General features: G+C 44.3%; 1 protein-coding gene across 9 annotated transcripts in view; it reads right to left on the reverse strand.

The window, feature by feature from the left end:
* The window catches only part of SLC4A8 (solute carrier family 4 member 8), a 75,825-nt gene that overhangs the window by 15,091 nt on the left and 40,535 nt on the right, over positions 1-20,199 (reverse strand). For all 9 annotated transcript variants that reach the window (XM_019419395.2, XM_053894861.1, XM_053894860.1 and 6 more), the window contains exons 12-20: positions 17,296-17,470; positions 16,564-16,697; positions 15,288-15,533; positions 11,428-11,533; positions 10,658-10,819; positions 7,655-7,768; positions 5,116-5,277; positions 3,973-4,224; positions 325-393 (exon numbers count right to left, since the gene is read on the reverse strand). In XM_019419395.2, the coding sequence (XP_019274940.1) occupies positions 325-393; positions 3,973-4,224; positions 5,116-5,277; positions 7,655-7,768; positions 10,658-10,819; positions 11,428-11,533; positions 15,288-15,533; positions 16,564-16,697; positions 17,296-17,470 (1,420 nt within the window). The remainder of the gene's footprint in view (positions 1-324; positions 394-3,972; positions 4,225-5,115; positions 5,278-7,654; positions 7,769-10,657; positions 10,820-11,427; positions 11,534-15,287; positions 15,534-16,563; positions 16,698-17,295; positions 17,471-20,199) is intronic.

Consider the following 20,199-nt stretch of genomic DNA (forward strand, 5'->3'; position numbering starts at 1 on the left):
CCTTTCAGATCTAAGTTACTAGCATCTGACAAAGCACCTAGCAGTTAATAATACATGCCCAATAATTGTCTGTTGAATAATTAATGGATGACGGGTACCCTGAAATCAAGCCAGGTCATCCTATAAGTCTCTGTACCATCATCATGCCAACTTGACTGTCCAAATGACTTAGTGAATGTCCAAAGAAATATCTAAAATTCCAGTAAGACTAGGAAATAGTTTCTCAAGAATGGATTTGTGCTTTTCTGGGAGAGCTCTCCCTCCCTGGTCAGGACAGATGAGCTCCCAGTGCAAAAACACTGCCCTGGCAGAAGCATGCCGTACCTGAATTCCTTGTAGAGAAGAAACTCCCATGTAGAGGAAAACTCCATAGAGTACTGGCATTGGGATAAACTGAAGACAAAAGGGCAGAAAGACCAGAAATTAAATTTGGTACCATAATGCACTCAAGACTACATAAATTTTTAAATCTCCAAGGAAACAAAGTCACAAAATCACCACGTAAACATTGCATTAGTTTCTGCTGCCTTTGCATGATTTAGAAGTAGAAGCAAAACCAGAAGCTGACAATGATAAAAATTATTTTGTTCTGAAATGAAATGATTACCCATATGTGTAATCCAGCCCTAGTTAAATCCTAGGCCTCACATTTTATCCGTCAGGTTCTTTTTCCTCCATGGGGATGGGCAGACACACACACATCCCTCTTGTACAGAACCGATACCTTTCAAATTTTTTCTAATCACACAAGCAATCATCTCAGGGATTTGGTGTATTTTAACATGGACTAAAAAGTTTCCTTTTTGCTAACCAGAGACTTGAGGGTAGAAATGGGGAGGTATCAGAGGGAGAATGATTTGGGGAGAAACAGCAACATTATTATATTGCACTTGAATATATATACGCACCTATCATATCACACCTAGCAATCTAGGTAATCTTCAAGGCAACTCTAGGAGGTAGGGAAATGAGGCCTATGGAATTAAGGCAAGGGAAGTCTCATAGCTGAAGACTAAACTTGACTTGCTTTTATTCTGAGGCTAAAGAACATTCTCAAACATAATTCTTCTCAGAACTAGAAAGTCCCCATTGGATTTTACGCTGTTTCAACTGTACAGTGAGTAGACATCTCAGTTTGGTGCTAACCTTGCTTGTCGGAACTATTGAATGGTTTTCTGAAAGAATCCTTCTGAGCCAGTTCTAGGAAGGCTAGGCAATGCCTACTCCCATGGCTTCGTGGTTACCTTCCTGGAGGAGCGGCAATCTTTGGGCTCCTCCAGATGGCAGGCAGACCAGAGGTGGGAGCAGGGGCTGGGCTGGGGACAGAGAGTAGAAGGGGGCAGGGGGTATGAGGAGAGGTGGCGAGATTGGGTGGAAAGTAAGGAGCCAGGAAGATGGTTCCAAATCCTTTCCCATTTCTCTCAGTTGTCACCCCTAAATAGCACTTGCAGTGCAGGCTGGGGTGGTTGAAGATTCACCAAAAAAGAAGGGGAAAGGAGGCAAGGGAGCCAAGTAAGTGCTCCAGAATGTTTGGGGTTTGGTGTTACAGCCACAGAACTTTCCTTTTCACCCCATTTTTCCCAGACACAAGCCTTCCACCCACAAAACTAAATATTTTTTTCTCATGTTTGAGGTGTCTCCCATCTTTCAAAAAATCCTCTTTTAACCCCACACCTCACACCAGCCACTGCCTATTTTCCATTCCACTTCACAGAAAAATCTCTTGAAAGAGTTGTCTGCCCACGCTGTCTTTACTTTTCACCTCCTATTTACTCTTCACTCCCCTGTAATTCAGCCTCTGCCCTATCACTCCACTGAATCTGCTCTTGTCAAGTCATGTTAGGCCTCCTCATTGCCAAATCCAATGGCTTGGTTTAGTCTTCATCTTTCTAGACAGTTTCTAACCAACCCCTCCTTCTGGAAAAATTCCCCTGGTTTGGCTTCCCTGACACCACGCCCTCCTGGTTTCCCTTCTACCTTTCTGGCAGCTCCTTCTGAGTCTCTGTTGCCGTCTCCTCCTCTACCCAACTTCTAAATGTTGGAGCTCCTTAGACTCTGCTCTTCTTTCTGGTCCTATACACTCATGGCTTTCAATACCACTAACTGCTGTTGACTTCCACATTTATATTTTTAATCCAGAGCCTCCCTCTAGCTTTTTCACTCAGTTGCTTCCTGGATATCTCACCCAAAATCTGTCCATAGCCCCACCACCTCTCACAAAATCATTTCCTCCTTCAGGCAGTCTTCTCCATCTTAAATATCACTACTCTCCATCCAGATGGTCAAGTCCAAAACCTGGAAGGCATTTTGATCTTTCCATTTTCCACACTCCATTCCACATCCAGTCAACCAGCAAGATCCTTGGATCTGCCTCCAAGATACACAGAAGACGTGCCTTTTATCCATCCCTACTACCACCTTCTTTAGCCAGGTCACCATCATCTCCCACCTATAATATAGCCTCACTAGTCTCTCTGTTTCTATTTTTCCCAACCCTAAAAACTTATTCTCTAGACATCGCCAGAGTGATCTTTTAAAAATACTAAATGGGGGAGGGGGGTGCCTGGGTGGCTAAATCGGTTGGGTGTCCAACTCTTGATTTCGGCTCAGGTCATGATCTCACAGTTCATGGGACTGAGTGCCACATCGGGGTCCGCACTGACAATGTGGAACCTGCTTGGGATTCTCTTTCTCCCTCTCTCTCTGCCCCTCCCCGGCTTGCACGCATGCTCAAAATAAATAATAATAAATGTTTTTTAAAAAGAAAAAAAAAGTAATAAATAAAAATACTAAATAGATCATGTCCCTTGCCTGCTAAAACTCTTCAAAGGTTACCTTTACCAGACTCAACAAGGCCCTGCATGATCTGCCCCCACCTAGTCTTCACTCTCATCTCATTGTGTTCCTGCCTTGAGCCACATGGCCCTGATATTTCTTTTTTTTAATTTTTTTAATGTTTTTATTTATTTTTGAGACAGAGAGAGACAGAGCATGAGCAGGGGAGGGGCAGAGAGAGAGGGAGACATAGAATCGGAAGCAGACTCTAGGCTCTGAGCTGTCAGACAGAGTCCGATGTGGGGCTCGAACTCACGGACCACGAGATCATGACCTGAGCTGAAGTCGGACGCTTAACTGACTGAGTCACCCAGGCGCCCCAGCCCTGATATTTCTTAGTATACATATCACTTCTTCCCATCTCAGGGCCTGCCTAGACTGCTTCTCTCCCTTCCCCTATGCCATCTCCCACCATCCATGGCATGACCAGTTCCATCTCATCTTAAATACTATCTCTGCAGAGAGGCCTTCTCCGACCACACGGACTAAAACAGCACTCCCTTAATTCTCTATAGCACCAGAGAGCACCAAATATTTCCATTAATCATTTATCATATTCTATAATTACTATGTTTGTTTTCTTTCTTTTCTTATCCTCCCCCTCCTCTTTTTTTTTTTTAAAGATTTTATTTTTAAGTAATCTCTACACCCAACATGGGGCTCGAACCCACCACCCCAAGATCAAGAGTCACACCCTCCACTGACTGAGCCGGCCAGGCGCCCCTCATTTTTGTGTTCTTAACTAAATTCCTTTTTTTTTTAAATTTTTTTTAATGTTTATTTATTTTTGAGACAGAGAAAAACAGAGCATGAGTGGGGGTGGGGCAGAGAGAGAGGGAGACACAGAATCCGAAGCAGGCTCCAGGATCTGAGCTGTCAGCACAGAGTCCAATGTGGGGCTCGAACCCACCAACCGTGAGATCATGACCTGAGCCAAAGTTGGATGCTTAACTGAGCCACCCAGGTGCCCCTCTTAACTAACTTCCTTAACTACATCTTATCTGCTTTACTCTGCTAGAGTTAGCTCTTTCAGGACAGATATTTGTACATGTATCTGTTTGACTATCACTGTATTCCCAGAATTCCTGACACAAATCAGGCAGTCAATATCTATCTAACGAGTGAATGAATAATTACCTTTAATATGGCCGTCATGAAGACTGAGCAGCCCATCAGCACAAAGATCATAAGGCCCGTCACTCTTTGTTCTCGGATGCCCAAGAACTTGGGTTGTTCTCCAGGAGCAGAGCACTCAGATTCTAGTTTGAGGCTGTTCACATGTGTGATGGACAGGACAGTTGCCGCCACAAACCAGGGCAAGCCCATGATGGAGCAGACACCCAGCATGATGGCCACCATCAGCAGGTCCAAGTGGTAGCCACAGCCTTTCTGTGGGGAAACAGAGTCTCTGTCACCACCAATGGGCTGGCTGTAGTGGGGCACAGAACAGTGAGCTAAGAGCCTCAGGCCCAAAGCAGGAGGGAGTGTATGGGTAAGGAAGAAGGGGTCCAGAGATCCCAGATGAGTCTTCCAGCCCCTCCTGGTTTGGAGGGAACAGAGAAGAAAAAGAGAAACCTTACCCTGTCGTATACATGCCATATCCATTTTTCATTCAAGTGCCTCCAGATTTCACCCTGAGTCTCATGCATTCAAAGATTCATCCTTTCTTGGCAGAGTAACAAGAGGCCAAGGCACACCTTGACCATTCTAGTGGTATACAATATAGGAGTTGGAGGTAAATGGCTCCACACAAACACCCCCAGATCCTTGCCAAATATGGATTTGCCTACTCTAAGTAAGGAAAGAACAGAGATGAAGGCATGAAGCCTCTCACCGATAAATGTGCTGGACTCAAACCTACCTCCTTGGAATCCTTGGACTCAAGGTTCAGTCTGGAAACTCCAGTAACGGACACCAATGGGAGAATACTTGACTCTCGGAAACAGTGGCCCAAGCCCTGACCTGAACCTCAGAAAGACAAGCCTGTATAGGGACCACAAGGAACTGTGCCCACCCACCTTCCGCACAGGTTTGAGAGGAAACTAACAGAGTCCAAGCTCCTTTCACACCATTTCATCATGCTCTACTCTGGTTTCATCTCCAAACCAATCTTTGTCACTAATTGAGGAATCAGAAACCTCTGGAAACATTTTATGAGCTCCTTCTATGACTGCTTTTATCCAGGTTCTATAGTTCCTTGTCTAAAGGGGCTTACCCTAAAAAAAAAAAAAAAAAAGTAACTGGCTACCATTCGTCCTCGAGGTCAGAACTTTTTGTTACCTTGAGCTTGTGTTCCTTCCTGTTAATGATGACAGCTGTGATCTGCTGGTCCATGAATATTAAGATAGTACAGAGAAGAGCTGGGATAATTGCAGCTATCACAGTCCACCAGGGATTGGGGCCAATGGGACTAATAATCCACCCTCGATCATCTCTTGTTGGCTAAAGGGGAAAAAATAAAGTTTTGTTTTGTACTTTAACTATAGTCATTAGGGCAAAAGAGATTAAACTGAATCACAATATCCACATTGTTTTTACTCCTAAATGAGAATCCTAACAACAACAACAACAACAAAAAGTCAAGAAAGTAACTCCTTAGTAGCAACTTCTTAGGAAATCTATGACCTTGTTCCAAATCCTCTTTGAGTCAATCCTCGATTATCAACTTCCTGTGAAACACTCATTAATATTTCACTTCCTGCCCCTACTCTCCAAACCCGCCACCACCTTTAACTTAACATTAGCCCAAGTAAAATAACAAGTCTATTGCCAAAAAAGAATTTAACACAATTATAATTAAAGCAAATATAAATAATTTAGAATATCCTCCTCGTTGCTCCCCTCCAGAAGCCATATAATGCATGTCTACAGCACAAATAAAGGCAAAGTACAGCCAGTTGCATGGAATCTCGTGGGCTTAGATTGCGTTGGCCCAGGGGCCTTCTCCCATCAGCAGTAAAACAGGAGCCCAGGTACTAGAGATTTGAGAGAGGAGCCCAAGACTACTGAACTTGGGGCTTATTTAATCTAGGACCCTCTCCAATGCTCCTATAAGACCACTACTGTTCATAAACCTTATTTGGGTGTTCATGACATACCTAAACTCTCTTAGGGTACTTTTGACATCCTCAAACTCCCCCAGGTACTCTGGGGAAGAAAAGTTCCCCTTGTTTGGCAAGTAGTAATGGAAGATGAAAGGCTGGGCATACAAACTGGCTCAGAATTGAACCAAATTCAATGAACAAAGCAAAGACTGTTGCATCCAAAGTACTTGGTTCCCCATTGGTCGTGACTCTAGGATTCAAAGACTCTTCAACAATGTCACCAGATCCCAAATCATGAATGGGCTAAGTTCTGAAAGTTTATAGGATCTATGTCTCCTTAGTAACAATGTTCTATGTGACAGTTAAGTTCTTAGGCCAACACAAAAATTTACTAAACTCTGACTGACATTAACACATTAGTAATAGTACTAGCCTTCAGACTGGGTTTTCATCACTGGGGGCCATGTGGTATAACAGGGAAGGAAAGAAGGAAGAAAATTTCTCCTCTGCTTCCTGAAAGCAAGGCCTGCCAACAAGCAGCATTGTCTTTGACATTCTCCCATTTTTCCTTCCCATCTCTCCCCTACCTCCCGGGGCCTTCTTCCCAGATGTCCCAGAAATTCAGCACTTTCTGACTATCTAAGCCTACCCATCAGGGAACCTTTCCAAGGACTGCTTAAGGTTCTCAAATTACTTATTTTTACACAAAATCCATTCCTCCTGGAGGGCTGACCTCAGCTAGGTATTAGAAAGAAAGCTAATTGCGCTCATTCACACAAAGGTGAGAATGACATATTCTCAGAAGAATTATATTTTTAAGAAGGGTGTTTTTCAATCCACAAATTTCTAGCTGATGGCATTTCAGTGCATTTAACGAAATAAAATAAAAAATCTTCAGGCAATATGGAAAGAGATATTTTTAACCGGGCCTATTTCAGGGAGGGAGGGAGGGAGAAAGGGAAGACAAAGGCACAGGGTACAGGGATGTTTACAAGTCAAGGACTGCCTTTCTTCCTGTCTTCTTTCTCTTCCCCAGCCTCTCCTGTTCTTCTCATCTTATGATTCTTCTCCAGTCACTGAGTATGCCTAGGCTTTCCCTCCCCTCTGGTCTGTGGGGCTCTATGGAACCCAGCTCAGCCTTCCCATCTTCTCTGTTACTCGGTGCCGCTGCACTGAACCAGATCTGGAGTCCCCACATACAGATCATTTGTTTTATTTCTTTTATGTATACATTTTCAGCAAAATATTGTAGATTGTAGAGAGTTATATAAAGAAACGATGAAATAGGGTTAAAGAGCTGTCCCGGTTACTCTGGTAGGAGCATTAGACCGTAGGTGAAGCCCCCAGGCCGGCTCACCTCTTCACAAGGCAAGATCCTGAAGGAGAGGGGTCAACCCTAATTTAACTTCTTACCCCTTCCCAGTGCCCATGCACAGCTGAAGCTCAAGGAAAGTGCTATTAATCAGACTTGTTCCAAGGACCCACATTTCCACTGTATGAGGTATGTATTTAAGTAAACATGCACATTCCACTATTGTAAATCTTAACTTTTCATTCATTAAACCACCTTAGATGTTCTGTTCTTGGAGTTTTGTGGCTGGAACTCAGCCAAGCCTTAAGAGTTTGCTCTTCTGAAAGGTAAGGCATGAGGGACAAAGTTTAGATTTCAGGGACTGCAGACGCAGGATTAGGATATGGAAAGGCCTTTGAAATTCACTTGGGACCAGATTCTAGGAAACCACATGAGGGCACCAAGTACCCTGAAAGCTGTTTACCTTGAACACACTGGGAACTTGAAGTTTTGGTGATGGGATTCCAATCAAGAAATCAATAATCACCATTGTGAAGATAGTGAGGAAAACAGCAAAGTCACTCACCATGGAGCGTACCTGGCATGAGAAAGGATTGGAAAAGTGTTTTATTAGGCTCAATGCAGTAGAAGAGAATTTTGCATTGTAAAGGTTTAAAAGTCCTCAGAAGAATGCTTTAATGTTATAATTGAATTAATACAACCACATGTAAACAACAGGAATATGTTAATATGCCCAAGTTAATACTCCCAAAGGGTGGATATGATGAGGGAGAATGAACAATTTGGCAAACTCTAATGTAACCACCCTGACTGGGAAGAGCTCTATTTGGAGCATTTGTGCCCAGGTCTGGGCAATAGTTCTGAGAACTTGGAATAAGATTTTCTGGGGCCAGTTAAGGTCCATTTGTACCAGCCAAGGGCCTTGGTGACAGCATCGACTCTTCTCCCTCATGCCCGACACCTCATCTACCTGCATCCAAGCCCTGTTGGCTCTACCTCCAGAACAAATCCCGGATCTGAGCACTTCTCACCACCTCCACTGTTCCTACCCAGACCAAGGTCACCATCAGCTCTTGTCTCTCTTAAGTACAGCAGACACTTGCTTCAGCCCCCCTTTAAAGCCATTGGACTGACTATACAAGTTGGATTATGTCAATCCACAAAAACCCTGAAATGGTTCCTTATTTCACTGAGATAAAAACCCAAAAGGCCTCGGCCTATGAGGCCCACACATTGAAATCATTAGAAGCCCAGCTTCTAACGCTCTCCCACTCGTTCACTCTGCTCCAGCCATACAGACCACTCCGTTGTGTATTTTCTTTTCTTTTTTTAAAAAAATTTTTTTAAATGTTTATTTTTGACAGAGAGAGAGAGACAGAGACAGAGCATGAGCAGAGGAGGGGCAGAGAGAGAGGGAGACACAGAATGGGAAGCAGGCTCCAGGCTCTGAGCTGTCAGCACAGAGCCCGATGCGGGGCTCGAACTCACAAACTGCGAGATCATGACCTGAGCCGAAGTCGGACGCTCAACCGACTGAGCCACCCAGGCACCCCCCCCCAACTCTATTGTTTCTTAAACATCCCACCTTAGGGTCTTTGTACTTGCTTATCCCTCTTGTCTAGAATGCTTTTTCTCCAAGTAACTTCTTGGGTAGCTCCCTTACCTCCCTATGTTCATACAAAGATCACCTTCCCTATGAGATCTTCTCTGATGACCCTACTTGCAATTGGTCACCATTCTCTACTCCAGCACCGCCTATGCTCCTTTTCTGCTTAATTTTCTCCATAGCAAAACAGATGAACATAAGGGAAGGAAGCAAAACTAATATAAAAACAGGGAGGGGGACAAAACATAAAAGACTCTTAAATTTGGAGAACAGATGGTTACTGGAGGGGTTGTGGGAGGGGGGATGGGCTATATGGGCAAGGGGCATTAAGGAATCTACTCCTGAAATCATTGTTGCACTCTATGCTAACTAACTTGGATGTAAATTTAAAAATAAATTTGAAAAAAATTTCTCCATAGCACTCATCACCATTTTGTGCCTAGGAGGACGTTATAGTTTAGTTCAGCTTTAATAAAATACAATGCCTCTAAAACGCCCAGTGTCTGCCTTAATCTGAACTTCCAACAGAGACAGAGCAAAATATATCTTAGCCAAAATATATCTTAACCTGACTTTGCTTTCCTTTGAAACCTGAGGTTTGCAGCTTCCTGGCCCTGGTTTTGTCAGTTCTCTTCTGAATGTTACACAATTCTCTGAACCTGTACCTGCCCCCTCCATCATGAGCCATCTTGGTCCATCTGACCATCCTGGGGCCCAGTGGCCCTTCTCTCCTCTGAACTCCTATGACCCCTTGCATCCCAGGTTGGCGCCCAACCCTTTACACTGTATCATATGGACCTGTACATTTCGTATGTTTCTCCTTCCTATATGATGGCAGAGACCGTGTTTTAAACTTCTATATCCCTGATAGCACTTAACCCAGGCCTCAGCAAGTAGCTAGTAGAGAACTGCCCTTATTAACTATTTGTCCACATCAGAAACAATGACCCAGAACTAATTCAATATGTGTTTCCCTTAACTACCATGTAGCATCCCGGAAGTCTAAGAATGTGTTTTTCCTGCATGAGTGTACCATAGACAGCTAATCAACTGAGCTCCCCACCCATTCGGACTTTCTGCCCTGCAAATGTACCTGACCGAACCCTCACTTCCAGAAAACCCACCATTTCTCATGCTTTGAACTCCTTTTCAAAGCAAAAGTGGCCCCTTTTCGCCGTTCTACACCCAGCCTCTGATTCCGCTCTACTAAAACTGGTCATGATCAAACAGCACCATTTGTATCAGATTACTGAGGCTTCAAAGAGTCAAGCAAACCAAGTCAGGAGTATTCTGGCTGCTGCAGTCAATGTGTCTGGTGATTTCACAAACTGCCACAAGAGACATCCCTGGGAAGAGACTTTGGGGTCCCCTATGTATCCAAAGCGATCATCCCGCTTTACTATATTTAGCAGCCAGCTCCAGTTATTGCATACTCCATCTCCCAGCATCCTGGAAAGGACACTTCACAGCACTCCGGAAATTGAGGGTTAAGAGCCTTTGCAGAACCACCTTAAACTCCCCTGACACTTTTTTCTTTTTTTAAAGCAATCTCTACCCACCAATGTGGGGCTTGAACTTACGAGCCCAAGATCAAGAGTTGTGTGCTCTACTGAATGAGCCAGCAAGGCACCCATCGCCCGACACTTTTAATCAAAAAAATCCTGAGTATTAACCCCTCAGCCCATACCACATGTTTACGAAAGGCTGCCAGACACTAGAAGAGAATGCCACAGTGGGGCTTGCCGGGACATCTGGAACTTGCCACCTGCCACTCTACTCAGCAAGTGGCATGGAAGCTGAGAATAGACTCTGTTATATTAGAATTCTAACGCGGAAGAAATGTATGAGGGTGCTACCTACTCTGGTTGGGAAATAGCGACTTGTCTTAAATGTCTTTAAGGTGCTCGAGAGGATGAAGGTGGTGAAGAAGAGAATGCAGGACCAAAAGAGCACATCAGGAGTATAGGGTCCATGATGGCCGCACGCAGATCCCGTGAACTCTCCGTGCATCTCCTGGCACTCCTGTGGGAACAAGCATTCTGGGTGATGAAAGGCAGGCACGAGGGAATAAATAGCTCTGGCCTTCTGAGCCCACCCCTCCCTGTCATCCCACGGTTGCTGGGGAGCGCAGGCTGCCGGCAGTGTCCATTGACCCGTGTGCTTGTGGCGCTCTCGCTTGCACAGGCCCCTTCTGAGTACGGTGACTACTTAGAGTCCTTAGACGCTTGGAAAATGAAACCAGGATGGTCCCAAGCAAGCATGAAGCTCTGGGAGGGCTCTGGCAATTTGTACTGTTTATCTTACAGAGGACTTCCAAATCGGAATGTTCTGCCAGCCTCAGAAACCTGGGTGTGCCCCCGCCCTGCCTGGTTTCATCCCCACATATCCCTAGTGCAGGGACCCTGGGTAGGATGTACGTGGGAGAGAAGAGAAAGGCAATCTTCTTTTCCCTTTATGTACAAGGGAACTTTTGCTGGGGAAAAGGGTCAGCAAGAATAGTTTAAATAAATAAATAAATAAACAAACAAACAAACAAACAACCTTTATTTTTGAAAACGCTAGACCACGCTGAAGGGCTACCACACTTAAACTTGGCAGTCACAATGGTACAATACAACTCCCAGACTTACGCTAACAGTCAGGTTGGCCCAGTGGACTTCTGTTGTCACAATATTGTGGTCCTTCCAGTACTGCAGGGTATGGTTGTTTGGATTTTCTGGGAGAGTACACCTGCAGCTGAGGGAACAAGAAAAAAGGATTCCTGAGGAAAGCAGCCAAGTATTTGATTAAATAGTTTTAGCCATGACTGGACTAAAGCCCCTGTCAGAGCCTGCCTCGTTTCTCCTTTGCCCATCTCAGGTCCCTGAGATTGGTCCTGTTGCTTGAGGCCCATGGGTAAGCCCAACCACATCCTTATTTTTCAGTCAGCCATTATAAACACAGACACAAATCGGCACATGGGTCTTGAATTAAATTGTGCCGACCACCAAGCTTGGCACAGAATGGTTCTTGGTAGTCTCCTTGCTTAGTTTCTTTTGCTTAGGCCCTTCCCGTGAAATTCAATCTATAAAGCAAGGAGGACCTGCTACCCCATTTGGCTCTCAACAGTCTTCTCCGAGCCTGGATATCTCCTGCTCTCTATACCCTGCCAGATTCTCAATATGCTCTCAATATCAGAGGCTCCTGGAATTGTGATGCAAGCTTGTCCCGACACTGCATTATTCCTGGTAATATCCCACCACCATGGACTCCTCTTGTACCTAACCAGACCAGATCAGATTTGTCCCTCTGGCCAACATGCAGCCTCCCAGTCCCACAATGAACATAGCCATTGCCACTAACTTTGCATCCTCTGTGGATTTAATGAGCATACCTTCTAAGGATATAGTACAACAGAATTAAAATACAAAAAGATCTCAGTAGATTGTAATAGGAGGAAATCAACAAAATAAAATGTAATAGGGAAAGCCATAAAGTCCTACATTTAGGTCTACAAAATCAATCCCAAACTTGGAAGCAATGAAGATGTCCTCCAGTAGGTGAATGGATGCACTATATCTATAACTACACAATGGACTATTATTCAGCACTAAAAAGAACTATCAAGCCATTAAAAGGCATTAAAGACCTTTAAGGCAATAACACTAAGTACACAAAGCCAATCAGAAAAGCCTACATACTGCAGGATTACAACTATATGACATTGCCGAAAAGGCAAAATGATGACAACAGTAAAAAGATCAATGCTTGCCAGGGTTTGGAGTGGTACCGAGGGATGGGTAGGCAGAGCACCAAATATTTTTTTTTGAGAGAGAGAGAGACAGAGAGAGAGAGAGAGAGAGAGAGAGAGAGAGAGAGCATGAGCAGGGGAGGTGCAGAGAGAGAGGGAGAGAGAAAGAATCCTAAGCAGGCTCCACACTCTCAGTGTGGAGCCCAGTGCGGGGCTCCATTTCATGAACTGTGAGATCATGACCTGAGCTGAAACCAAGAGTAGGAGGCTTAACCGAATGAGCCCCCCCAGGTGCCCTCAGAGCACAGATCTTTAAGGCAGTGAACTATTCTGTATGATACTATAATAGTGGATATATTATTTATAGATCAATCAAAACTCATAGAATGTACAACACCAAGAGTGAACCCTAATGTAAACTATAGGCTTTGGGTGATAATGATGTCTCCATGTAAATTCATTGTTTGCAACAAACTTAGCACTCTGGTGTACGGGATGTTGATACTGGGGGAGACTGCACATGTGTGGGAGCAGGGGGTGGATGGAAACTCTGTATCCTCTGCTCAACTTTGCTGTGAACCTAAAACTGCTCTTAAAAAATCAGTTCCACATACTTGGAACGTATTATGCTGAGTGAAATAAGTCAGTCAGAGGACAGGTATCATATATCTTCACTCATATGTGGATCTTGAGAAACCTAACAGAAGACCATGGGGGAAGGGAAGAGGAAAAAAAAAATAGTTACAAACAGAGAGGGAGGGAGGCAAACCACAAGAGACTCTTAAATACAGAGAACCAAGGGTGGATGGGGGGTGGGGGAGATGGGAAGATGGGTGATGGGCATTGAGGAGGGCACTTGTTGGGATGAGCACCGGGTGTTGTATGGAAGCCAATTTGACAATAAAATATATTTTTAAAAAAATCAGTTCCACATACTAACATAAAATGATTTAAAGAGCTGGAGAGTTCTAGCTTCACAGCTCCAACGGTAGAATGCAACTAAGAAAAATCCCACCTTGAGCTGTATTAACACAGAATTACAGTGTCCAGATCCAAAGTCTACTCAGTCCAAGGCTGGTCACTTTTGTCAATCTTCCCCCACTAGGTCTCTGAGGGCAGATCCTTTGTCTGCCATGTTCACTGCTGTCTCCAGGGCCTAAAACCATGCCCGGCATATAGTAAGTGTTCAACAAATGTTTGTTAAACAAATAAATGAATGATTGAGAAAAAGGTCGAAGAATGAACCTTACTCCAATGCCAATCAGCAATCCACTAGGCTTCAAAGATTATATTCCTCTAATGGTTGTTATTTTGTAATAAAATAGTTTCAAAATTCTAACAAAAGTTTTTTATGAATTCTGACCTTAAAAAGGGGAATAAATGAATATGCAGAACCTACGAAAATGTATCCGTGACTAGTTGGCAGACCCCTCCATACAGTGTGCTCTCTGCTCAGACAGTTTCGGGTTGAAATTGTTCGCTTTACAACCAGGCCCTCCACGTCAGAAATGTACAGCCAGAAGGCAAGGAATTTGATGTACGGAGCTAAAGGTTGAGGATCTTTAGTCATAATTTGGAGAATACTATTCCAGAGAAGAAGTGTTTCTAGGACCAGACTCTCCTGGATGGTTGACGACATGGCGAAATACCATGTTTCTTCTCCCCCTGATCCAAACTGTATCAGGCATGGGAAGAAAAGAGTCTCTTGCGTTGAAATCTATGTAAGTAAAAGGTGAAAGATTTATACGATCTGAAGAGAAACCAAAGTATGTGGATCCTGAGAAACTTAACAGAAACCCATGGGGGAGGGGAAGAAAAAAAAAAAGGAGGTTAGAGTGGGAGAGAGCCAAAGCATAAGAGACTATTAAAAACTGAGAACAAACTGAGGGTTGATGGGGGGTGGGAGGGAGGGGAGGGTGGGTGATGGGTATTGAGGAGGGCACCTTTTGGGATGAGCACTGGGTGTTGTATGGAAACCAATTTGACAATAAACTTCATATATTGAAAAAAAAAAGAAATCTATGTAAGTAAATAGATTATTAGATCCTTAGGAAACAGAGTAAGAGACCTGTGGATCTGCAAAGAATTGTTAGTATATCTCTACCTAACGATTCCTAAGAGGAGCCTGTACATACATTCAGACGATCTTGATAACATGCTTCAGGGACTCACAAATCCTTGTAAAAAGAAGGTCCTCCCAATAACTCACTTGAATTCTCCCTGCTACCTTTGCAGCCTACTTTCGTCTCGTGCCTGGAACCAAAAGCCCGTGCTCTGGAAAGCATTCCTCATGTTCCCTCTGAGTTTTGTTCTTAGTCCATCCTGACTAAGTGATGACAGAGGTCATCACTTCTGGCTGTTCTCTGGCAGGCCCCCTGGGGTCTCCACATCCCTATCTAAGCCTTATTTCCCAGAGGGCCAAGACACTTCCTTAAGAAAAGGCGCAAGTACTGCCAGGTACACTGCATCAGCCAGTAAACCCAGGCCCACTGCTCAATTTAAAAAAAAAAAAAAGGGGGGGGGCCCTGGGTGGCTCAGTCGGTTAAGCGTCTGACTTCAGCTCAGGTCACGATCTCACGGTCCAGTGAGTTCCAGCCCCGCGTCAGGCCCTGGGCTGATGGCTCAGAGCCTGGAGCCTGCTTCCCATTCTGTGTCTCCCTCTCTCTCTGCCCCTCCCCCGTTCATGCTCTGTCTCTCTCTGTCTCAAAAATAAATAAACATTAAAAAAAAAAAAAAAAGACAAGCATAAAGCATACTTACTAATACAGGCTAAGGTGGTCCAGCTGGCTGTGCATGTGGATGGGGTAGGTCTCTGCCAGGTGAATGAGCTTTTCTATTGCTTCATAGATGAAAATAATGCAAATCAGGGAGGCAAATGCCTCTTCAGTGAAGCGGGTAATGTAACAGACAAGGGAACTGGCATCAGTTGCCACAAGGACAATACACAGGAAGGCAGTCCACAGTCCGATACAGGCTCGCAGGGAGAGGTACGAAAGAGCGTAATCTCTGAAACAAAACCAAAGTTCATCAAAAAGCATGGATGGGTGAATTACAAGACAAAGGGTCAGAAATGTGGTTAATTCATCTCATCTCATCCATTCCAGTACCGCAACCCAGTTTACCCCTAATTCTGACTGTACTTTACTCCTAAATGCTGCCCAGGGACAGCTGTGACCAAAGATTTGCTCCACGGGTAGTATTTGCCCCACAGGTAGTATCTGCGACAGCAAGGACACGGAAAGTGGAGAAGGAAGGAATCGGCCACACGCATTTCTGCCATTACTGCCCAACTTGATTCAGATCTTATTCTTACAGTTAGGAAAAAGGGGCTGGCCCATGTTCCACATGCTCCTACGTCCAATCCAAAATGAAGAAAAAATTTGATAGGGAAAGGAGGCACTGCTAAGCCCCTACCATCAGCCCCTACCCCACAATATGAAGGGGGTGTCTTGGGCCAAATTAAAAATTGACTTGAAAGGGGCGCCTGGGTGGCTCAGTCGGTTGAGCGTCCAACTTCGGCTTGGGTCATGATCCCACGGTTCATGAGTTTGAACCCCACATGGGCTCTGTGCTGATGGTGGGGAGCATGCTTGGGATTCTCCCTCCCTCCCTCTCTCTGTCCCCTCTGTGTGCGCGCTCTCTCTCTCTCTCTCTCAAAATAAATAAATAAACTTTTAAAAACCTGATTTGAAATGAAAATGAAGGAATTTGACTTAGCTAGAGAAAGAAAACTCCAGTACTACACTGTGTGTTAACTAACTTGAATTTAAATAAATAAATTTTAAAAAAAGATAAAAAGTCAAGACTTCAGTCATGGCTGAGGGACATTAATAAAGCTCTTTAAGATTAGGAGATCTACTATTTTAGATACAGTACTACCTGGGGGCAGGACAACAGACCAAATGATGTTCTTTCATTAGGTTTTTACAATCCAGAGTAATATTTGCCTGATTATGTTCGCCCAGGATCCTGGCATTCAACCCTAACGGCACAATAACACATCCAGTTAGAGTTTTCAGAAAACCAAATGTCTTACTTGCAGAATTTGAACAAAATCTTTTCAAATACAAGCACTGGCCCAGTACTTCCCAGGATGGTGAGAGCCTGTCCCGCAAACAAGGAATAGGCAATCCCAGTCATGGAGGCTCCAAACAAGGATTCAATTGCACTCTGAGGGGGGAAAAAAAATCATCAGAGTCCATAGCCCATCTGTAACCAGTAGCGTGGGCTTATGCACATTCCTGACTTAGCTCTCGTGTGTGCCCTGACAAGCCTTTTGCTTGTATTTCATTTTAGCAAGAGTGAAGTATACACACGGTCTAATACTCCTGTAAAGGATACCGTCTTGATAATCCAGGTGCCCAAATCCAACCACATAGGATTCCTTAACTAAGTCCTGTTCTTCAGTGACTCAATTCAGTACTTAAATATACACAGAAAGCACAGTGATACCATTTGTATGATGAGCCGTCATTCAGAATCACATTAAATTTCAAATGACATTGATCTATCATTTTCCACCCTTTTGAGCACCAGGCAATTCAACCGGGCAGTCAACTAGTGACATTGATGTGCAAGCAGACGAGAGTCGGTTCTAAAGGGAAAACTAGGTTGTTGCTTGGTATGAAATCAGAAGACCGCAGTATTCAGTAGAAAGAATCCAATCTCCTCAGCCCTAGCCCGGGGGATTTTCCTCTCAGCAGACTTCCCTGCCAGCACAATGTTTTAACTCCTGTTGGGGCCAAGAGAAGTGGTAAAAAGTCCTTACTATGCGTCCCTCAGTGGCTTCTCCGAGCAATCCCCCAAAGGTGATGACAGGTGACATGCAGGCACAGTACAGGAACAGAAAGGAGGCCAAACACTGTAAACTGAGTGCATCCCGGTAGTCGCTCCAGTACCAGGGGGCCTTCCGCTTGATGTCCAACACCAAGCCCCCAAACAGCCTGTGGAAACATGGCAAACAGGCCTCTAACGCGGTCCCTCTTCCACGGAAGTATTTGAACAGCGCACATTTGAAAGCCACTTCAAATGTGCTCTGTAGACATGCTTTGGCTTCGATGTGAGCCCCAGTACAAGAAATCTCTCCGGGGTCAGCACACATTCCATTTGCAAACAAGGGCATGAATTTGAATGATTATCCCGAGCATAAAGAGAATTGCTTTGGGAGTGCATATTGCCCATTCAATAAAGAGTTCCAAAAAAAATTAACATGAAATTAAGTAATCGCTTCAAATCGCAAATTCTGAGCTGTTCGGAGGAAATGTGCAAAATCCATTCAAGGTATTAAAATCGTTAGTTTTATTATATATGTATTCTAGCCAAAGAGCCCCATCACATGCACTTCCCTACGCTGAACAGCTACCCACCTTACTGTTGAGAAATTAGCATAAGAATTCGTTCATGTGGTCGACAAGTACTAGCAGATATTGTGCCAGGGACCGGAGATGCAGCAGGGAACAAGACAACGCAGCCCTTCTCTAGCACAGGCGATAGGCAGTGCTGTGAGGGTGCCACGGCAGCATAGAACAGGAGGGAGATTTCAACGGGGACTCAGAGAACCGATCAGGAGCTAGCCAGATGGGGCAGAGGGGCTAGCGTGGGTGACACCTGGAGGTGAGAGTGCATGGCGGGGTCCAAGTGCTAACGCAGACACAGCTCGATAAGACAGTGTGAGGGGCAAATACCAGCAGACAGGAACGGTGAAGCTGGAGAAGCCAAGTCACAGAGCGCTTTGCAAACTGTTTTAAGGAATTAGAACTTTATCCTGATGGCATGTCAAGTCACCGAAGGATTGTAAACAGGAGAACAACATAATTAAATGTGCATTCTGGAAGGATCACTCTGGAGGGGGTGTAATGAATGGAACGCGGGGCAAGACTGGAGGCAGGGGATTGGGAGGAGGAGAAGTGGAAGGACTCAAGGGCTGAATCAGGAAGTAGAGTCCACAGGACGTGGTGGCAGGACTTCTGGACCCCTCTCCAGTTCCCAAGGATGAGACAGATCAAGAGCAAGATATCCCACACCAAGAAAGAGTGTTCTCAAACTGGGTCACTTTTTCTAGAGTGAGGTCTTTGCACCAGAGTGAAAGTTGATAGGGGAGTCACAAAAAATGCCACTCAGCATTACAGGACAGATCACCTGGTCTCTTCTACAAACCAATGGCATAGAGAAAAAGGAAGGAGAGCTAGTACAGAATGGGATCATAATAACCAAATGCAATCCCTGACTGGATGCTATGTGAAGAAAAAAAAACCTCTAAAAAGATGTGGCTAAGACAATCACAAAAAGTTAAATGTGAACTAAGCATTAGACAATTTAAAGAATTATTGTTAATTTTGTTAGATTTCATAATGGCATGACCGTTGTTTTTTAAAATGTCCTTATCAAACAGAGATACATACTGAAGTAGTTACAGGTAAAATGACATGATACCAGTGATTTGGTTTAAAATAATCTAGAAAACATAAAAATAAAACAATTACGTGGGGAGAAATAGACAAAACATGACTGGCAAAATGTTAATCACCGTTGATGGGCACATGGGGGTTCATTATACTGTTCTCTCTTCTTATGTGTTTGAAACTTTCTATAATAAGCCAAAAACAAAAAATGAGCTACTCTTTCATGAAAGGAGGCTTGGCCAGCTCTTTCCATCTCTCTGCCTGGGAGCCTGGAGGAGAACCATGCGACCTGGGGCCTGTACGCTAGGGGGAAAGGCCCAGGCAGCTCTCTCTTTCCATTTGAATGCTTCCTCTCCCTAGCCAGGTGCAATGAGTGTGTTCGTAGACACAGGGCGGACACTGTTCTATTCTACCTATTTGTTCTTTTCCTCTGGTTTGGGTGGGTATAGTTGGGATTCACCGTTGTCAGTTTATAGCGGTAACATCACAATCTGGTTCTTGGCTTAGAGAAGAGAGGCAAAGCTCGTTTTGTTTTTAGTCTATCTGGCAAACCTAGCTTAGGTAAGGAGCTATCTATAGGGTCTAACCTAGAGTGTGAGAGTTCCACCTCAGAGTTTGGAACCAAGGCTCCAGTTTGTAATAAAGTGTCACTACGCCTTGCTTTCTCCTCTGTGCAAATAGGACCTGATAGGCAGTTTTGATTGGTCTGGGGCAAGACACAAGTGTTTCTGGGTCTTTACCAAGACAGAACTAGTACCATGTGAATATCACCTCTTAATCACCGATGACCTTCCTCTGAAGGGTATTATTCTGGGAGAAGACTCTCCTTCTGTAATAATGAGCCTCACCCCACTTGGCAACCTGAGATGCTGCCACGATTGCTCAGCCCCTGGATGCAGGAGGCCCCTCCAGGGAGAAACGTCTGTGAGTCACAGACAAAAGATGTATGCGAAATGGATTTATAAGAAGCCATAGAAAGGGGGGGCATCTGCATGCCTAACAGTGATTAAAAGGGGAAAGAAAAGATCTGAGGCTCTTATGGATAATGTAACTATAAATTAATAAAATGATTTCTGACTACTATTTATGGAGTCAGCCTTATCCCTCACTCATGCATAGAATCAGACCATAATTGCACAGCTACCACAAGATCAGGCATGGATGCTTCTCTCCACATTTGAGACTTCCTTTCCCTTTCAACACTACCTTTGATGTTCAAGTTTTTTGGGGGGTAGGAGGCACACAGGGATACGAATTTCAGCTTGATGCAA

This window comes from Panthera pardus, unplaced genomic scaffold, assembly GCF_024362965.1.
Source record: "Panthera pardus isolate Hobbes unplaced genomic scaffold, ASM2436296v1 HiC_scaffold_6, whole genome shotgun sequence".
NCBI lineage: Eukaryota > Metazoa > Chordata > Mammalia > Carnivora > Felidae > Panthera > Panthera pardus.